This window comes from Emydura macquarii, unplaced genomic scaffold (genome assembly GCF_026122565.2).
Source record: "Emydura macquarii macquarii isolate MOO-44397 ecotype Brisbane River unplaced genomic scaffold, CSIRO-AGI_Emac_v2 contig_973, whole genome shotgun sequence".
Lineage (NCBI taxonomy): Eukaryota > Metazoa > Chordata > Testudines > Chelidae > Emydura > Emydura macquarii.
In genome coordinates this window covers 874,978-896,148 of record NW_027131110.1, presented here as the reverse complement: position 1 = coordinate 896,148, position 21,171 = coordinate 874,978, and the positions used below count along the sequence as shown (strand labels likewise).

General features: G+C 42.1%; 1 protein-coding gene across 1 annotated transcript in view; it reads left to right on the top strand.

Annotated features, from left to right (window-relative positions):
- The window catches only part of LOC137150566 (KAT8 regulatory NSL complex subunit 1-like), a 129,321-nt gene that overhangs the window by 69,894 nt on the left and 38,256 nt on the right, over positions 1-21,171 (top strand). Inside the window, 1 exon segment of the mRNA XM_067544509.1 lies at positions 1,656-1,783. Within this exon segment, the coding sequence (XP_067400610.1) occupies positions 1,656-1,783 (128 nt within the window).

The window sequence follows — 21,171 nt, the reverse complement described above, 5'->3', positions numbered from 1 at the left end:
AGGCCAAAGATTGAATGGGCCATTGAGGGTGAAGTCCCCTTTTGCTCTTATAGGCACTCCCGTCAAGTCACAGGTGAGGCACTTTGGTAGAGTAGTGTGGGGAAGCTTGCTGCAGGCATTGTAAGTTCTTCTTCTTTAAGTAGTGTCCCTCTGAGTGCTCCACTTTAAGTCTGCATGTGCATCTCGAGCCATTGATCAGAGATTTTCTGTTAAAAGTGTCTATCTGACCTACGCATATGCTCTATGCAACCTCATGCTGTGCTCTGAGGGCTGCTCAGGCAAACCGCCCTCAGTTCCTTCTCTACCATGTGGGCCTGAAGTGTAGCTCTAGCGTGTCTATTCATCTACTATGGTATTTTTTCCTAAACCACATAAATCTCAGCAGGAGACTTCCTTTCATATCTTACATGTCCAATGGACTTTTATCTAGATAGGACAAAGTAATTTCGGAAATCACCTAGACGTTCTGTCTCTATCGCAGAAAGATCAAAGGAGTCCACAGTCTCTTCACAGAGCCTGTCAAGATGGATCTCTGGGTATATTACTGCTTGCTATGATACAGTTGGTGCTTTGTCTCCCTGAAGTATTATAGCACACTAGATCATAAGCAACTTCCACAGCATTACTCAAAAGCATTCCAGTGTCTGAGATATGCAGAGCTGGTACATGGGCTTCAGTGCATACCTTTTCTAAACACTATGCTTGGTCCATACTGTCAGATATGATGTGGTACTCGGCTTTTCTGCACCATCTTCAGTCTTGGACTTGATTCTGAAGCTCCCTCTTCCCTCTGAGGATACTGCTTGGGAGTCACCTGAAGTTGAACACCCATAGGGATACTAGTCAAAGAAGAAGAAAAGGATACTCATCTTGTGCAATAATTGTGGTTTTTCGAGATGTGTCCCCCTTATGGAGGTTCCCCTCTGCTTCGGACTGTTCTTGTTGGACATTCAGATAGAGAAAGAACTGAGGGCAGTTTGCCTGTACAGCCCTATATACCCCCACAGCGTGACATAAGATTGTATAGAACGCATGTGTGAGGTGAATGGACACTGCTAATGGGAAAATCTCTAATCAAGGGCTCAAGAGGCGCATGCACACCTGATGTGCAGCCTCCATAAGGACACACATCTCGAAGAACCACAGTAATTACACAAGGTGAGTAACCTTACTTTTCACTAGCACTTAATTCACATAAAATGTAGACACATGCAGTCATCAAGCTCTAGGTATGAAAGCTTCGTGTCAGAGTCCAAAATCTTTTTACGGTGTTTCAGAGTCATGTCCAGTAAGTATATAAACGTGCCCATAGGCTATTTGATATCCTGGATTGATGCTAGCATGTAGCTAAAGGTTTGTATGAAATGAAACTTCTGCTACATCAAAGCTGTTTGTATTTCTAGCTGGTAAAGCAGAATAACTCAAGTGAGACTGGCAGGCACGGAAAGGAGTCTCCAATTTGTAGATCAGAAGACTAGAAATTGTATTTGACAACTTTTTGTAACATCTAAGAATGCAATTTAAAATCACTGACGTGGGATGATTTGGAGAATCTGTCTTTGATCATTGAATCTAAGTGGATGGAAAGAAATTGTAAATAATTGGTTGCATTGGGACTGCTTAATTATGTTTGAGATTTTATTTTTCTCTTGCAGAATTCTCGTCTTACGCAGTCTTTAGGAAACCCCATGTGTCAAAGTCCCTCCTGTACCCCCATCAGTGGGTCTCCAGGACCCCCAAAAGCCTGCACATCACCCCGCCAAGTCAACGGAAAAATTAACTGGTTAGTTCTCCTTTTCTTATAGGTTGATCAGTTGCATATTTGGGATTATTCTGAGTAATTTTCATAATTAAGGCATTGGTGATAGTGGCTGAGAATGTAATCATAGGTGAAACTTTTCTTTGAATAAAATTCATGATGTAAGGAACCAAAATAAATACACATGCTGAATGGGAGGTGAGGGGGAAATACTTTTGAAGATAGATATTAGGTTATATATTGTGATCTACATTTTGTAACTAAAAAAACCCATATAATGTTGCATATTCTGCAGAGTATTGCAAAGTGTTACATGTAGCTTTGTCTTCTTTTAATATATGGATGGCCAGTGTTGCCCACAAATCCAAATGCAGTCTGTGTCAGCATCTAATCTTTAAAAGTAACCTTCAGTGGCTTTTTTCCCTTAAAACTGGATTTGTGATCTTTTTCCATTTTTATTATGTATAAAGAGAGCCTTAAAGACATTTTTTCTGCTTGCATTACAACCATTGAAATATAAGAAATCAATCCTGTCTTCCCTAGTGATACTGGATGACCTCTTGGGCCTCAAACTGTTTTGAGCTCTCATAACTTAATTAAAGCAGTGGGGAAGGGGTATTGAATGTTTAACAGACACCCTTCCGAAAAAGTGTGCATTAGACATGGGAGTTAAAACAATAAAACTTTTAAGTAGACTAGAAGCATCTTTTCTCAGCTGCTTAAGTGTGTCTTTCTGTGAAGTCATTAATTTCATTAGTTCTCCAGTCACCTTATTCTTTGGTGAGGGCCAAGTTGCCCATTTGACCAAGGTCCCTTGGCTGGGAGTAAAAAGTTCACAGGAAAGAGGCAAATGTGGTCTGTACAACTCAGAATGAGCCTCTTCACTAGCAAAGTTTTAAATATGGCATTTTAAAGGCAGAATTTTTTAAAAAAGTAAATGCATTTGTCTGCTGTCCACTGACTTATCTCTATGTGCATTCCTCCATGATCAGTCTCTTCTCTTCTCCCTTATCTTCCCTGCTTATGCACCTGCCACCTGCATGCACACTTTTTTTATCATTGTTTGCTATCTGCTGTTCCACTTTGGGACTTATTCCCATCCACCTTCCCTCTTAAATATAGCACTTGGTCATTTCCTCTCCCCTTTTTTCCTTCTTCCCCTCCCCCCACATCTGGGGATTTCTTCATATATTCTTCCCCTCCAGTTCTCTGGAGGGTGGGCAGTTTAGAAACAGCTGCTTTCATGCCCTTGATTCCATGGTGGCAGCAGAGAAGAGCGGGAAGTCTGGAAAGAAGTCTCCTTTGGCTCGGAGGGTTGGGGCCTGGCAGGGACTAGGTCATGGAGGTAGTAGAAGGAGAGAACAGGCCAGCTCTTGTGGGTTAGAGACAGGGTAGGGAAGACTGGAAAGGATCCTCCTTTAAGCCTGGGCTTTAGGTTCTGTGAACAAAAGCTGGTGGGGAGAGGAAGGTCTCAGGTGCCTGCTCCTAATGGTCTCAGGTGCAAGGTACTTCCCCAGCTCTTTGCCAGCCCTCCTGGACTTACAGTAGGCAAGAAGCTGTGGGCCTCAGGAAAAGGTTTGGGGGCTGGATATGTGTTGCAGTCCATGTATTTGATACCTGTACCATTGTTCAGTGTGGACAAGACCTGAATTTCTAATATGAAAATTTTTTATTTTAAACATACAACCATTTTTCAGGCCTTTCATCCTTTATAGAGAAGCCCAAAAGGGTACAAGCCTAATATTTTTCCTTTGCAGGTTGCCTGAATAGAGAGGTGCATGCTGTGAAAACTGCATGTTTCAGCATGCAGTGCTCCACCTTGATTCAGGTAGCCTCTGCTAAAATAAAAAAGGTTCTTACTGGAACCATTTTTGAGGTTGCAGTTTGCACCATTTTATGCAAATTGTGTATACCATTCAGTTTCAGGCAAGTTGCTCATTAAATCCTCATTTGGGGAAAGTTTGGATGCTGGTTATTACATGATAGCACATTTCTTGGATTTATATTTTAGTTGTTGTTTTGAGTGAATTCCTAATAATGTCCACAGGCCCACCTATCAGGATCCACCTATTTCAGGATCTCCTAATCCAGAACGGAGGGAAAAACAAGCACCCTAGCCCAGATTCACCCCATCTCACAGTCTGATGTTTGGATGGGCATCAGAAATAGAATGTTTATGCTTCTTCCCTGTTCAGGAAATCCTTAACCAAAGTAGAAAAGATTGTACTAGAGCCTGCTACCGAGATAAATGGTGTCATTTTTTGACCTGGACATGCCACCATCAATATTTGCTTGATACGGTGGGCATTCTGGTTATCCTAGATTATTTCTTTTCCTTTAAGACTTCAGGTCGGGGCCTTAGTTTGCTGCAGGTACATCTTAGTGCCTTCCTCCCTCCGGTAAAGAGATGATCTGTCTTTATACACCCGGATACTATGAGCTTTATGAAGGGGCTCGATCAGGACCTTCCCACAGGTCATTAAACCTATGCCTCATTGGTACCTTAAACTTGTCCTGTTAGCACTCACAGGTCTGCCCTTCGAACCTACGGCAACATGTACCATGACTCACCTGTCCATGAAAGTGTTATTCTTAGGGCCATCACTTTGGATCAGAGAAGAGTCAGAGAGCTCGGAGCCATGATGGCAGACTCTCCTTATGCAGTATTTCACAAAGAGACAGTCTCCCTTAGGTTACACTCCAAATTCCTCCCCAAGATTGTTTCTGAGTTCCATATCAATAAATCAGTTCACTTACCTGTATTTTTCCCGAAACCCCATGCTTCTTCCAAAGACAAGAGATTTCATTCCCACCACATCAGATGCACCCTGTCGTCCTACCTTCAATGAACCTCAAATGAACCTTCAAAGTGTCCTTTACAGCATCCTTATCACACATTCCGCTGCAGAGATTTGCAGAGTGCAGGCTTGGAGCTCTATCCATACATTTGTATCCTACTTAGCTCCAACTCAAGCTGCAACCACGGCTGCAGCCATAGGAATGGCAGTACTACAAGCATCTCTGCTACCAGCTTACTCACACCCTCCTCCAGTCTGAACACTACTTGCCAGTCATCCACATGTGAAATACACATAGGGACCAGCGTTCGAAGAAGAAATTGAGGTTACTTACTGTAACTGGAAGTTCTTCAAGATGTGTGGTCCCTATCTGTGTTCCACCACCCACCCTGCTTCATCTCTACTTTGAATTCTTTTGGATTGTGGTAAGAGGAGGAATGGGAGAGGCACTGTCCCACACTGCCTCTTACACCCTCATCTGGGAGCATGAAGGAAGCTACTGCACACATGCAGCTCAGTGGACACTTTTGAAGAATTTCTGGATTCAGGCTCATGGCATACATGCGTACCCATGTGTGGAATACAGATAGGGACCATACATCTCAAAGAATCTCCAGTTACAGTAATTAACTTCCATTTACAACCCCCTCCTCACTGCCTTTGAATCCATTGGGGATTGTATGCATCCAAAAGAGAGTGGAGTGGAAAAGGAGGTAGGGGAACCAGAAAAATGGGTGGCTTCCATCCACAACTGAATCAAAGACAGTTCCATAGCACATAACATCCTCCATCACAATAACTGAATTGGTTGTAAACTGGCACAGAACTCATTCTTCTACTGTAATTTGACCCCTAATAATAATAAAGATGGCAGCAGCCTCTTACCTGATTGTGGCACTGGCTTCCTTTCTGGTCTGGTCTGTTTCCTGGTACCTTCCCCAAACAAGTCCATGAACTCCAGGCCAAGGACAACCTCCAGTCCATTTGTCTACATGATCTGCTCCAACTCCTCTGTTCCCTCTGCTCCCAGGGTCTGTTCTGACTCTGCCAGACCCTCTGAACCAGTTCCAAAAACAAACCCATTCAGTCGAGCATGACATTGGGCTCTGTGCTCAGGGCGGTGCCAACTACTTGGTCAAATTCCCCATAGTAGGGGCAAGTTGAGGGTGAGCATCTAGAATTGCTGCTGATATCTTTTGCTTTGTGGTACACAGATTTCAGATTTTTTGTTCTCTCTCTTCACTGAATTATCCTCCTCTTAATCCCCTCTTCTGCCAGTCTCTTGGAGGTGGTGGTTTCAGGTTCATCTCCCCAAATGTGTGGGTCTTACTGACCTCATATCAGAAGTTTATCAGAACTTTGGAGAGTTTTTGGTCTGCTAGCAGCATGCTGGGATGCGGATTTCCCTGGACAGAATCACCGTTAGAGAGCTGTGCAGAAATGAGAGCAGGCCACTTGAAACTTAGTGATCAGTGTAGATACTAGTGAGACAGAGTACGCCCGATTTGCAGATCAATAAGGTTTAATGTGGAAGGTTTTCTATAGATACACTACTTGAATACAAAGCCTAAAATTAACTACAATATATCATACTCACTAAACCGAGAGCTAAGTAGTCCCTCAGAAGGCTGTATACAGGAACGGCTTTCTTCAGAGGCCCTGCCAGGGAATCAGTGGATCCTCTGGTCTGACCGGCAGTACCTCCCACGGAATCAGGCATTGATGGAGCACACCCCTTTGTCTGAGTGATAACATTTTTATACCTCTCTATACCCAACTTTCACCTAATTACCTATCACCTACATCGGGTTCTTACCCTTAACTAAATTCCATTCTCACCATAATAATTGGGATCGTCAAAACATCTGGTAATAGGAGGGGTGATAAAAAAAAAAATGCCCCTTGGCAGTGGAAAAATGTACCCGCAAGACAGTCAAAGATAACTTGTTATTCCCATCACCATTATCTCTGTGCAGCTGCAAGCATACATGTTATGTATTTCATCTTATTATGTGCTGTGATGTGCAGAAACTGAGACATCTGCAAGGTTACTCAGTATTCCTGTTTGTCTCTGCCAACTGGAAGATGTAAGGCTGCTGAGGCCAGAATGGTCAAGCAAGCAATGTAAGCTATGCTAGGCCCCAAAACAGTGGTCAAGCAACTCAAATTGCCCTGGATCTCCAACAGGTTCAGATGCCAACCTGGTGCATATAAACTAGTAGGTGACTTTTGGTGCAGAGTACGTAGAAGGGCAGGAAAATACAGCCCTCTAGGAATTGAGGGATGGCACTGGAGGACTATCGGAGCCTGAGTTTTGTAAACCTGGTTTCATCCTCTGTCCAGCTTGTAAAGTTGATGAGTTACAGCCTATGTTCAAGTGAAATCTAGATTCTTAATTTATACCCCCCAACTGGTTAAGCAAGCCTGGGTTCAAAGCACACATAATAATCCCAGGTGAAAGGTTTGTGTGTGGATAGTAGGGGAGGTTTGAGCTAAAACCCAAAAGTTTAGGTTAACTCTGTAGTGAAAACATACCCTGTCAGAGAGATGAGCGGTCTCTGGTGAATCTCCAGTACCTCTTTCTGCAATACTTGGCTGTTCCTCTCATACAAGTACTGACTGGTTCTGACCCTGCTTAGCTGAGATCAGCACATGATGGTATGATTATTGGCTTCAAGATGTTATCTGCATTCAGTCATGTGGTCACATATTTCACACTCTTGTTAGAGAATGGCGGTTTCATTTCATGAATCACTTCACTGATGGTTGTTTATGCAGCTTGGGAGTCGGGCCTGCAGTTGTACTCTGCAACAGTGACAGCAGCATAGCACAGAAGGGTTTGGGAGGAACTTTAAGTAAAGGTGTTTAAAACTATGGAGAAGTTAAAAGTGCAGGCCATTCTGGGTAGAAGTGGTACAGTTCCTAATTCAGTATGGTTCCAGAATGATGGATGTGCAAACAATTTCTAACTGAATATGCTTGAAAATACAGAAGTGCTCCAAGCAAGAATGTTTCTGATGCTCTATAGGTGAAGAACTGAGCAGTTGTACAGTACCTTATTGTAGATAGTTTCCAAAGGAAATTAAAGAACACATTTCTGCCATCCCCACCACCATCTCTACCAATTCTAAGATTTGCAGCAGAAGTAGATCTTCAGAGGTGGGATTATCAAAGAGAAGTGATTTAGTGAACAGATTGGTGAGTGTATTTTAAGCACAAGCACAGCATAGAAAAGGGCTTGGAGAGATCTGTGAGAAGCTGATGAAAGGAGTATCACTGCAAGTGTCACTTGAAGAAATGGCTTTGTAATGTAGAGCAAGGACAAGAAAGCAAGGACAAGCTTCAATTAGGTATAAAGCCGGTGAAATGGCATTTGAGTGGCTTGAATAGGAGGTTGACATGGTCAAAACAGAAAGAGATGATTTTATAAGCAGCACTTTGGACATAGCTGATGGGTGGAAAGGAAGCAAGGGTAATGTAAAAAAGACTTGAGAGGAGAGAAGTAGGATGTGGATGAAAAAGGGACAGAAAAGGAAAAGGCAGACCTAGTTATGACTTGGATCTGGGCAAAGGGAAAGGAGCTGGAAATGGCTTCCAGGTTACAAGACTGTGAGGCAAGGAGAATGTTTCACTGCAATGGAGAATGGAAATAGCTGAGATTAGGAAGAAAGAGTGAGTGCTAATTGACCACGTTAAACTTTAGATGATGGTAGGCTGTGCAAAACAAAACATTAAAGACAAGAGATGCAAGATTAAAGCCCTGGACAGTCATGGACCACTATTCGTATCCAGGTTGCAAAGTATAGTTGTCAAACTTTTAAATTTTAGGCAGTTCTAAGAAACAAGGTGGGTGAAGTAATATCTTTTAGTGGACCAACTTCTGTGAAAGACACAAACTTCTGAGCTCCACAGAAGCTCTGAAGAAGAGCCTTGTGTAGCTCGAAAGTTTGTCTCTGTCACCAACTAGAAGTTGGTTCACTAAAAGATGTTATCTTATCCACCTTTTCTCTCTCATATCCTGGCAGCTACACGGCAACAGCAAAATACAATTTAAAACACTTTCGAAATAAACGAGGTGAGATGGATAATTTTGCAGATATCTCATCAGTTGGTGATATGCATTTAAATTGCTCATTCATACAAAACTACATGATTACTCTGAAGGTGTCAGTTGTGACTTTGTAAGGATAAGTCTAGATTTCTCTTCTTCAATCGCTAACTTTCAATTGAAGTATCCAATTCGTTTGCAAATTGGCATATTTAAAATAGGTATGAGGTTATTTTTCTGAGAACTTAAAGTTCAGATTTAAAATGATTAGATGCTACTTAATAAAAAATTACTTGCATCTTAAATTTTTCTTCAGTGTTCTTCAGCGCACTTGTTCAGCAGTATTAACTTTTGTATTCATTTTTTTCTGAAGGGGAAGGAAAAAGAACTAATAAAGTGGGAGGGGAGACATAATTTATATTGCTGCCTATAAATTAAATGGACGTATTAACCTTGATAAAGCAAAGAAACTGTATTAGGAATTTAATTAGATAGAAAAGCTTAGCACCAGAACAAGGAAAGATTAAGAGCCAGAATGGGTAGTAATGTATTTAAGGGGAAAGGTGTTTTTTTTAAATGTTAGTTTTTCTTGCAGTGTAAGTTTAACTTTAGTTATTTAAATTGGATCAGCATATTAAAATGTTCGTAAAAAACATTGTAGGCACTCTGTTAAATTACTTTGGTTCCCAGTTCTCTAAAAGTAGATTATAATGCCACCAATCGTGGGAACTGGCATTTACCCAGGGCAATGAAGATTTTTATTTAGGAGTCCAGGACTCTTTGGATGCCGAAGACTTTACAGGCAGTAAGGTATAACATGGAAAATCCTCACCTGGTAGTATAAAGTGCATCCTTGTGCCCAGACAGGCTGTAGCAGGCGATTTTGCCTCTTGCATTCCCTCTCGTGGCTGCTTCCACAGCCTCAATGATCAGTCCCTGCCAGTCCCTTCTCTGGACTGCCTTGCTTGTCATCTGTGGCTCAGCTGTCAGCCAAGTCACACAACAATTTGATCCCCTTCCAGGATTCAGCTCTAAACAAAAGATCCTTCACCCCTCCTGTGCTTAGTTTTACAGACAAAAGGTCCTTTCCTGCTCCTGGACTAGGCTCTAAACAGGTAATCCTTTGCTCCCCCTGGGCTCAACTTCACTTCTTGCCCCTTATCCACATGGCACCCCTTCCTCCATGTTTTTCCCTGCTGGGAGTCTAAGTGTCACTTAAACTGGGTTTCTGTCCCTCATGGGCTTCTTCATTTCCTGGTCCTCACAGACCCTAGCTCAGGTCTCCTCTCCGCTCTAGGGCCCCACCACAGGAGTTAGCCTTACTCTGGTAGATCTGCTTCCAGGCCCTAAGCAGTGCCAAACTACTGGACCTTCCTCCAGACCCTTCCCAAGTAGAGGGAACTATCCCTAGTTCCTCTCTTGTGGGTCTCTTCGTCATCTGAGCTCTCTGCTTCTTCTCTGGCCAGGAGGCCATAAGTTAATCACCTCCCAGGTGTTGAGCGTAAGTAATTAAATTCTCTTCCTTGCTATACAAGTGATGGGGATTAAGCCCTCATCGCAGGTAGGAACAGGCTTGAGGTAGCAAAGAGCTGTGCTTGTGTTACACCAGGGGTTCTCAAACAGGGTTATGACCCATCAGGGGATCATGAGATTATTAAGTAGGGCTTGTGAGCTGTCAACCCCCATGCATGCCGGTAAGGGTGGCATGACATGAGGGTGGCTCATCACTTTTTGGGGAGGTCGTCAAAGCCTGAAATATTTGCAAAGGGGGCCTCAGCAAAAAAAATGTGAGAACCCCTGTGTTACACAGAAACATTTGATTAACATGTCTGCAGCCCACTTGTATAAGTACTTTAAAGAGTTTCTTTGAAAACTATAAATTGGAGGTGGTTAAGTTTTAATGGCTGGTGTAGTAGCAAGTGAAGAAGTGTAAAAAGGTATCTCCAGGTTCTCCAGTTAAAGAGAAGATCACACATTCTTTTTAATTTTTAAAAACATTTTGAAGATGCTTTAGTATAAATAGGAAAAACAACCATAGATGTTTGCATCACCTTGGATTATATTTGTCACTTGTAAAATCCAACCCAGGCTGACCAGGGGAAAGAGAGATTGTATAGCATAGACTCATAGACTTTAAAGCCAGAAGGGACCATCATGATCATCTAGTCTGACCCTTCTGCACATCACAGGCCACAGAACCTCACCCACCCAATGCCACAGCCATAACCTCTGGCTGGGTGTTATTAAAGTCCTCAAATTTTGATTTAAAGACTTCAAGTTACAGAAATTCCATCATTTACTCTAGTTCAAACAAGCAAGCAACCCATGCCCTACGTTGCAGAGAAAGGTGAAAAAACCCCAGGGTCTCTGCCAATCTGACATGGAGGAAATTTCCTTTCTGACCCCAATATGCCAATCAATTAGACCCTGAGCATGTGGGAGAGACTCACCAGTTAGACACCTGTTTCCCTTCTTCTGTGTTTTTCTCCACCCTCCCCATTTACTATTTGGAGATAAGAATAGTAAAGTATTGTTGTTTTGATAATACAACAGAAGAATGTTAATTATCTATTCAAGGTGGAGTTGTGAGAGTTCACTCATAGTCATTCAAACTTGCTATATGTTTGGAATCTCAATAGTCTTTTTTGTAAATTTTTCATTCATGATAAATGCTTCCTAGCTCCTGCAATTTTCTTATTAAAATAGTTTCTTAGTGTTGCATTGGTACTCCTAGCCCTTTCCTTATGACATGTAAATGTTTGAGATTCTGAATGCTTTTTACTCTCCAGCAAAGTTAGCAGGTTGGTGAAGCACATGTGAATGCAAGGGAGGCAGTCTACAAGAGAATTTTTCTAGCTCCATGCTGTGGAAAAAGACAAGAGTCTGTATTCAGTTCAAACTCCAGGGTGACCTAAAAATGAAAGTACCCACACTGTAATTTCCTTAGGATGTGAGGGGCATGGCTGATGTGAAACACTTGTGCATACCCTTGAGAAACAAAGGTCAGAAGTTCTTAAATAGTCACATGGGGTTAGGTCCTCAATTTTACATCTCATTTGAAAGTTAGCCACTCCTGTACTCCATATTACCACCACTCTGGAAAATTATTTGATCTATGAGATTGTTGTTACTACTTCCTGCAGTTACGTCCTAGAAATCCTTGGAAGTCTCACATTCAAGTGGTGAAAAGGCTCTTCCTTCTTAGCTTGTGAGATCAATGGATCCCAGGACAGGATGTCATGGTTATGGACACAAAAGAGGCCTCTGTAACTTGAGCTAAAAGAAAATCTCCATGTGCTGTGAGTAGTAGAGCATATAACCTCTTTCCAGCCAACAGGGAAAGAGTGACTCCATCCATATATACAGGCAGTGATGTATGTGCACAATCCTATGTCTTATAAGTCTACCATTATTAATACTTCAAATAGATTTTGTGGTGTCATAGAATTAAAGATGGCACCTCTCTGAGGCAGAGCCACTTACTCGTAGTTTTTATTGGAAACATTTAACTATGAGTTGAAAAAAGACTGTCTGAATTTATAGCTCCGAAAGTGAACAGGATTTTTTAAATGTGAACCTACAAAACTAGCTAAGACAGATTTATCTTTTTCTACAAGCATTAATTTCCTAAAACAATGCAGATATGTAATAGTTTCTGTTATTTGAAATTAACTTTATTTGTACGTGCAGCACTTTGATAAAGTGGTGATAGGCATTACCAAAACAACTCAGAATATAATGTACACAAGCAGTTCAATTAAGCATTTTAAAAGAGCTCATGGTATTTCATTCGTTATTATAAGTGTGGGCACAATATATGTGTCTTTTCTTTCTTCTCTCTCCTTCCATCTCTTTTATGTTTATAGTGCATGTATGTGGATATATAAAAGCTATTTTTCCTTATATATTTTTCAAGTATAACCTGTTTCTATGGAATTTCCATTACTAGCATTTCAAATGCACTGGAATTAAGCTTTATCAGAGGAACAGATAGTTAGAGCTAGGTGAATTGATTTTTTCAGTTCAGCCAGCAAACAAAAAAAATCAGAAAAATGTATTTGGTTAGGGTCCAAAAATGTTCAGCATTTGTCAGCAAATCAGAAAAGTCTCAGACAGGTCATAAAAAACATTTAATTCTGGTCAGCTTCAGAAAACTGTGCGTGCATCCATCCATCCCCCTTGTATAACCTTTAGCCCAATGGTTGGGACATTTGCCTGGGATGTGAGCAAACCAGATTTGAAACCCCGTTCTGGAGCAGGGACTTGAACTCAAATCAGTCCCTTCCCAGGTAACCATCATAACCTAAAGACTGTTCTGGGATGGGTTGCTCTCAATCTCTTCTGTTAAAGCTGTTCTGTATATATTCAATGAAAAATATTGAAGCAGAGACTTGAAATCAGGTGTCCACCCTGCCACATGAGACCCCCTGAACACCAGGATTTAGGCTGTTCCACTTTGTATCAGGAAAAGAGATTTGAATCCCCATCTCCTACCCTCAAGTGGTGTGCCTTAATCTCTGGCTATAGAGTAATTTTCTCTCTTTTATCCAGTGAGCATTTAAGGCCTGGTCTACACTACAGAGTTAGGTCGACATAAGGCAGGTTACATCAACCTAACTCTAAGTGACTACACTATAATGTTGCTCCCTCCGATGTAAGTTGCCCACTACACTGACTTAATAACTGCACCTCCGTGAGTGGTATAGCGCTTAGGTTGGTGTAGTTAGGTCGACGCAGTGTCAGTGTAGACACTGCATTGACTGTTCCTTTGGTAAAGTCGCACCCTTGGTCAGTCAGCACTTGGTAAGGACGCGCACTGCCGACAAAAGGAGCTAGTGTGGACATACAAAACCAATTTAATTATTGAGATGGCTGTATGTCAACGTAACTTAATTTTGTAGTGCAGACATCCCCTAAGTATTTATACAAAGTGAAACAGCTTCAGAAGGAGAAATGGAGAGCAACCAACCCCAAAATAGCCTGTTGGTTAGGATGATCACCTGGGAGGGGAGAGATTTGAGTTCTGATCCCAGCTCCACAGTAGAGATTCAAACATCCCAGGTAAGTACCCTAACTTCTGGGCTAAAAGTTATAAGGGACAGACATTCACTTTCTCTCTCTCATGCGCACACATGCTCTCACTCACTCACTCTCTCTCTCTCTCACAGTTGGCCCTGAAAAACATTTTCCCAGCCAAAACTAAGGTCAAATTGACAAATAGTTTTCGGTTATATGCACATAATAACCGCTCTGTGAACTTTCCCCAAATGACCTGCTAATAACCTTCCCTATGTCTTGCAGGAAAGCACACCCGTAGTACTGAAAGGAAATTGAGTTTCCACATTTACTCTGTCAACGTCTTTCTGAGACAGTTGACCTCCTTGAATTGTCCTGGGCAAGAAATATGAACTAGAATCTGGGCTAACTGTCTAAATTCTTCTCTTTGAAGCTGTAATGAACTGGTGAGTTGGAGGTGGAAAGGCCATGCTTTATGCATTACATGTAGACATGAGTGAAATATTTTTGAACAAATAGTTTATTTACTGAAAAATGCAGGTATGTGTTTTTGGCAAAGATGTGTAGTTGCCTAGGTTTTCTCATGCAATCACTCATCTGAGTGCTAACCTACCTTTTACCACCCCCCAAACAAATACATATATAAGAACTGGGATCATACTGTATATATCTGCTCTCTTGAGAATGATTTTCCTTTTAAAATAAAGGGGGGGGGGGAATTATTTCTTTAATGTTAGACTAGAGCAATGGGAAACAGTCAGACATTAACAATGAAAATTCTCGCATTGTTTCTGTTAAGGTTGTAATGTGTTTGATAGGCTTTTTATGCCTGTGCTTTTTTCAGGGAATGTTTGTTCTTTCCTTGTTTTTAATTTTTTATTTATGTAAAGATTGAAATTTTAAAAGCTGTAATATGTATTTAAACACAGTTAATGTTCTGAGGAAGAAAATATCATCCAGTGGTCAGAAGGGTAATGAGAGCCACAGGAATGCTCACACATGAACATAAAAATGGCCATACTCGTTTGGACCAATGGTCCATCTAGCCTAATATCCTGTCTTCCAACAGTGGCCCATGCCAGATGCTTCAGAGGTAGTGGTCAGAACAGGCAATTTATCAGGTGATCCATCCTCTGTCATCCAGTCACAGCTTCTTGCAGTCAGAGGTTTAGGGATACCCAGAGCACAAGGTTGCATCCATAATCATCTTGGCTAATAACCATTGATGGGCTTATCCTTCATTAATTTATCTAATTCTTTTTTTAACCCAGTTTATTACTTTTGGCCTTCACAACATCCTTTGACAACAAGTTCCACAGGTTGATTGTGCGTTGTGTAAAGAAGTACTTCCTTATGTTAGTTTTAAACTTGCCACTTATTCATTTCATTGGGTGACCACGGATTTGTGTGTTTTGTGACGGAGTAAATAACCCTTCCTTATTCAATTTTCCCCCACCACCCATGATTTTATGACATCTATCATGTCCTCCCTAGTAGTCTCTTTTCCAAGCTGAACAGCCCCCATCTTTTTAATCTCTTCTCCTCTGAGAGCTGTTCCATCCTTCTAATAATTTTTGTTACCCTTTTCTGTACTTTCCCAATTCTAATATATCTTTTTTGATATGGGGCAACCAGAACTGCGTGGAGTATTCAAGCTGTAAGCATACCATGGCTTTATGTAATGGCATTATGCTATTTATTGTCTTATTATCTATCCCATTCCTAATGAGTCCTAACATTCTGTTAACTTTTTTGATTGTTGTGCACATTGAGTGAATGTGTTCAGAGAACTATCCACAATCATGCCAAGATCTCTTTCTTAAGTGATAATAGCTAATTTAGACCCCATCATTTTGTATGTATAGTTGGGATTATGTTTTCCTATATGCATTACTTTGCATTTATGAGGACTGAATTTAATCTGCCATTGTCCTGTGACTAGTTTTGGGAAGTCCCTTTGTAACTCTTCACAGTCTGCTTTGGACTTAACTGTCTTGAGTAATTTTGTATCATCTGCAGACTTTGCCACACTCAGTATTTGTCCCTTTTTTCCAGATCATTTACAAACATGTTGAGCAGAACTGGTCCCAGTACAGATCCTTGGAGAACCCTGCTATTTACCTCTCTCCACTGTGAAAACTGACCATTTATTGCTACCCTTTGTTCCCTATCTTTTAACCAGTTACTGATTCATGAGATGACATTCCCTTTTATCCCCATGACTCCTTACTTTGCTTAAGAGCCTTTGGTGAAGGACCTTGTCAAAGGTTTTCTGAAAGTTCAAATACACTATATCCACTGGATCACCTTTGGCCACTTGTTTGTTGATACCCTCAAAGAATTGTAATAGATTAGTGAGGAATGATTGCTCTTTACAAAAGCCATGTTGACTCTTTCCCAACATATTGTGTTTATCTATGTATCTGATAATTCTGTTCTTCACTATAGTTTCAACTAATTTGCCTGGTACTGAAGTTGAGCTTATCGGCCTCTAATTGCCAGGATCACCTCTAGAGCCTTTTTTAAAAATTGGTGTCACATTATCTATTCTCTAGTCATCTGGTATAGAGGCTGATTTAATTGATAGGTTACATACCACAGTTAGTTCTGCAATTTCATATATGAGTTCCTTCAGAACTCTTCAGTGAATACCATCTGGTCCTGGAAATTCATTACTGTTTAATTTGTTACAAAACCTGCTGTGTTGACACCACAATCTGAGACAGCTCTTGATATTTGTCATCAAAAAGAATGGCTCAGATCTGGGAATCTCCTTCACATCCTGTGCAGTGAAGACCAATGCAAATAATTCATTTAGCTTCTCCAAAATAGCTTTGTCTTCCTTGTCTCCCTTGCCTTGACTCTACTCCAGTTATTTAACCTCTTTATGCTTCATCTATAAATAGGGATAATACGAATCCTCCAAAGTGTTTTTAGTTGAAAAGTGTTTTGAGATTCCATGATAAAATGTCTTCTAGAATGGACATTCAGAGCCAAAATCTCAGCTACTGGAGGTATTAATAAAAGTGCAAGAGTTGGAACAGCTGAAAATAAGTTTAAAGGAGTTATGTGAATTGAGATTCACAAGTTCCACTGATACATGGCAGCATTATCTAATCAGCTAAAAATATGTCAGTCATGGATTTCTTTTATATGTTTATCCACTGCTCATTTCCTACGAAAATCAGTTTGGATTTCCAACTTCAAAATTCATAGCAAGAATAGAAAATGGTATAGTCTTAACACACAGTCTGTTCAGGTGATGTGGGATACTGTGCTACTAATAAGCTAACTTATAAAGGTCATTCTTGTTGTGTATGTTAATTAAAGCAGGGCAGAGAAGTAAAAGGATAGTCATGAGTAAGCAATTTCTTTGACAAAGTAGATTAGCCTAGTAGCGCTGTGCATTGTTACAGTGCAGACTTAGGTTCATTTTGCATTGTTCTAGTGTTTTTTTCCTCTCCTTGGGTTGGTGGGGGCATGGAAGAATTGTAGGATAGCATGCTTACTTTCAGAGAGTAAGGTGAACCTCCCATTCAACAATATTTCTTGCTGGCTGAGCAACAGTTGCCATGCTCTGGAGGGGGTCCAGTCCAACAGACAAAAAGGTCTATTGCAACATAATAGAGCTGCAGGTGGGGACAAGGTTGTAAAGTGGTACAAAGTGGAAGAATGATCAGGTCACAGAAAGACTTGGATCCTGTCTACACAATGGAGTCTGTGTTTGTGACCAGCTTCTATAAGTTAATTCAAACACTGTCCCTGCACATAACATGCAGTTCCTAAATTTGGGGGTGTATTATGTTCTGGCTTTGGTAATGAGTAAATCTGTAACATCCTTAGGTTATGGTATTTTCTAGTGTACATAGGACTGTTTGCAAAACTTAGTCAGTCAATCCTCCTCCCTCCCAGATCTGGAAAGACATTCTAAAGTGCACTGCATGAAGGGGGGGAAAAAACCACAGTCCACTGCCCCAGTCAGCATGGGATAGCTGCTCAGATGTTCCCAGAATGTAGGGTGCTGACACAGCTATGTGGCATGGTAGGTGTGCATAAGCCAGCAATAGTTGACACAAGGTTATGTCAGGAAAAAAGGCTGCTGTGGAGTCATGATGAATAGTGGATGTTTATCGTTAACATGGTTCTGTCTTAATATTGATGGAACTTTAGTATTATATTTTGAATATTCCATGGAACATTTTTTTCACAGTCAAGTGACTATTTGACAGTTGAAGTGAAAGCGAGAATGCCCAACTTCCTGGCATGTATAGGACAATTAAATGAGGCAATTGAGCAAAATAAAGGCTTAAAGTGCATCCTGCTGTCTGGCAAATAAAATTAGTGTGTATCTGATAATTGTGAAACGTACAATGACTGCATGTAGGCTTAGAAAGATCAGTCTTTATTTGTAAAATTGCAGGTTTTCATTTGTTTGTACAAAACACGTAGAATGCAATTCTGAAAAAATTACTCTGTAAAAATAGCGTAATGTCTACATTAAAAACTGAAGTTGACCTATGTTAAGTTGACTTATAGTCACCACAATAATTACTGCAGTGGTTAATGTCCACACTGTCCTCCTTTTGTCAATGGTGTGTGTCTTCACAAGGAGAGCTTCCATGCACTTAAGAGGGGCACTGTTGGGGCTGATAGCCTGGGCGCTCAGCTCTGCACACAACTCTCTGCCAGGATCCTGGCTGCCCTGAGCTATCAGCTTCCCATTAGGAGCCCAGGAGCTGCCCTGAGGCTCCCCACTCCCTGCCAGGAGCACGGCTGCTCCCCCTACCCCTGCTCTCAGCTTCCTGCGGGTAGCACAGCAGCTGTTGAGCGGAGACTCAAGAGCTGGAGGAAGGGGGGCAGCCATGTTCCTGGTGGGGAGCTGGGAGCCTGGGGGGGAGGGAGGGTGACAGCCTGGCTGGGGACAGGGAGCCCCAGGGCAGACGGGCTCTAGCTGGAGCCACGCACCCACCCCCTGTTCTTGTCAATTTCACAGCTCTAGAATGGAGCCATGAAATTGAAAAGAATGACAGCCAACAGCCAATGTATGCATCTCCCTAACTACACCAACATAAGCCCTACGCCTCTCGTGGAGGTGGTTATTATTTCGGTGTAGTAGGGCACTTACATCTGCGGGAGCAAGGCTGTAGTGTGTACATTGACATAATTAGGTCAACCTAAGCTGCCTTATGTCAACCTAATGCTGTAGTGTAGACCAAGCCTCAGTTATGTTGTTTCTAACAGCCAGTTCTTTGATCACAATGTGAAGTCTGAAAATTAAACTGGATTCTTTCAAACATCAATAGTAAAGATTCTGGACATGGAGCTTTTAACAATTCTTCTTATAATACACAAGCCAGAAAAGAATCCAGCTTCCATAGCTATATGAGTGCTACAGGGCTAACAAGAGTAAGTACTGATAAAAAGCTTATGTTCTTCTAAGTCTGCAAAGAGGGAGAAGGCCTTTTAAGTAAGAAGATGCCATTCTTCTTCGAGTGCTGGTCCCTATGTGGATTCCAGGTGTGGGTACGCATGCATGCAATGCGTTGGAACCGGAACTTTTGAAAGCAGTATTTGTCGATCCACGTGCACGCCTCATGTCATTCATGTGGTATGTCCAAGGTCTCCTGTGGCTGCATGGATTGACACCTTTCAGTTCCCTCTTACTGCCGCATGGCTAGATTCGTGATGCTCCTCTTCTCTTATTCAGCTGCTTAGGAAAAAAAAAATTAAATAGCATAGTTAAAAGATCTTAATTTTTAGTTACAGTTAGTGTATTAAGAGAAGTCGTTTTTTTCCGTTTTTCCCTCCCTGTGGCAATCTACCCCACGTGGGGGATTGTGCCCAAACAAGCAGGATTCAAGAACTGTGTCACATGCCTGCAATTGTTCTCGGTAAGTGATGAGCAAGATTACCACTGACTAGACATCATACACCGAGGTTACCTGATAGAATTCCACTCCTTCTCACCCCGACACCTACCTCGAGACAACATTACGGACCCAACCCAAATTCAACCCATACAAAAGGAAACTTATACGCTGTTCCAAAAAGGGGCCATAGAACGAGTTCTGCCTCCATACTGGGACCATGGGTTCTACTCCCCCTATTTCTTTATACCGAAAAAAGAAGGGGATCTTCACCCAGTATTGGACCTCAGAGCTCTGAACAAATTTATTTGCAGATTCCGTTTCCGTATGGTCACACTGCCCCAAATTATCCCTTTCCTCTAACCTGGGGCCTGGTTCACAGCTCTCGACATGAAGGATGCATACTTTCACATAGACATCCATCCTGCCCTCCGCAAGTTCCTTCGCTTCAAGGTGGGACAGTCCCACTACCAGTTTCGTGTCCTTCTCTTCGGGATATCTACCGTGCCCTGCGTGTTTACGAAGGTTTTCGCGATAGTTGCGGCATACATGCGCTGCCAGGGCCACTCCTTATTCCCATATCTGAACGATTGGCTCCTAGTTACACCACCCCATGAGTGCTTACTTGTTACCATTCAGGCCTTGCAGATGCTTCTGGATGAGTTTGGAATATGTATACCCATCAGAGAGCTCATATTCATCGGCGCCAGAATGGATTCTCGAGCAGCATGAGCCTTTTTACCAGGAGATCGGTTCACTGCCCTCACAGCCCTGTCATCACGGCTACAGTGCTGCCCATGCATGGACGTCCACCACTACTTTTTGCTCCTGGGACACATGGCAGAGTCCATATCAGTCACACCACATGCCCAACTCCATATGAGATGCCTTCAACACTGGATGAGGACGGTTTACAACCAACAGAGTGATCATCTCAACAAACGAGTCTCCCTCCCGCTGCCAGTGGTTGCTTCCCTATTAGGGTGGTGCGACCCAGCCAAGGTTTTGGGAGGTATACCCTTCCACCACCCCACCCCAGATATCACCCTTACAACGGATGCCTCACTCGTTGGGTGCAGTGCCCGCGTACAGAACCACATGGCTCAGGGATTGTGGTTCCCCAAGGAGGTGAGAATGCATATCAAACTCCTAGAACTAAGAGTGGTCCAGCGTGCTTGTTACACATTAATTCCACTCCTTCAGAACAAACATGTACAAGTCCTTACAGACAATATGACAGCCGTAACCTATATAAATAAACAGGGAGGAACCAGGTCTCTATCCCTTTGCCAGAAAGCACTGCGACTGTGGAACTGGTACCTACAACACAATAACACTCTACAAGCAACCCACTTACCTGGAACAGACAACATCCTATTGGACACCCTCATCCGCTTCTTCCATCACAACCACGAATGGCCACTCCACAATCCCACTCTTTGTGACATCTTCCAGCAGTGGGGTACTCCCCGCTGAGATCTCTTCACCAGAAAACCACAAACTCCCCCTTTTCTGCTCCAGGGGAGCTCTAGGGATGGGATCACAAGGAGATGCCTTTCTCCTCCCATGGACACCAGGCCTCTATTATGCCTTCCCATCCATCTCACTCATTCCTCAAGTACTGTGCAAAGTGAAATCGGACAGAGCCACACTCATTCTCATAGCCCCATCTTGGCCCTACCA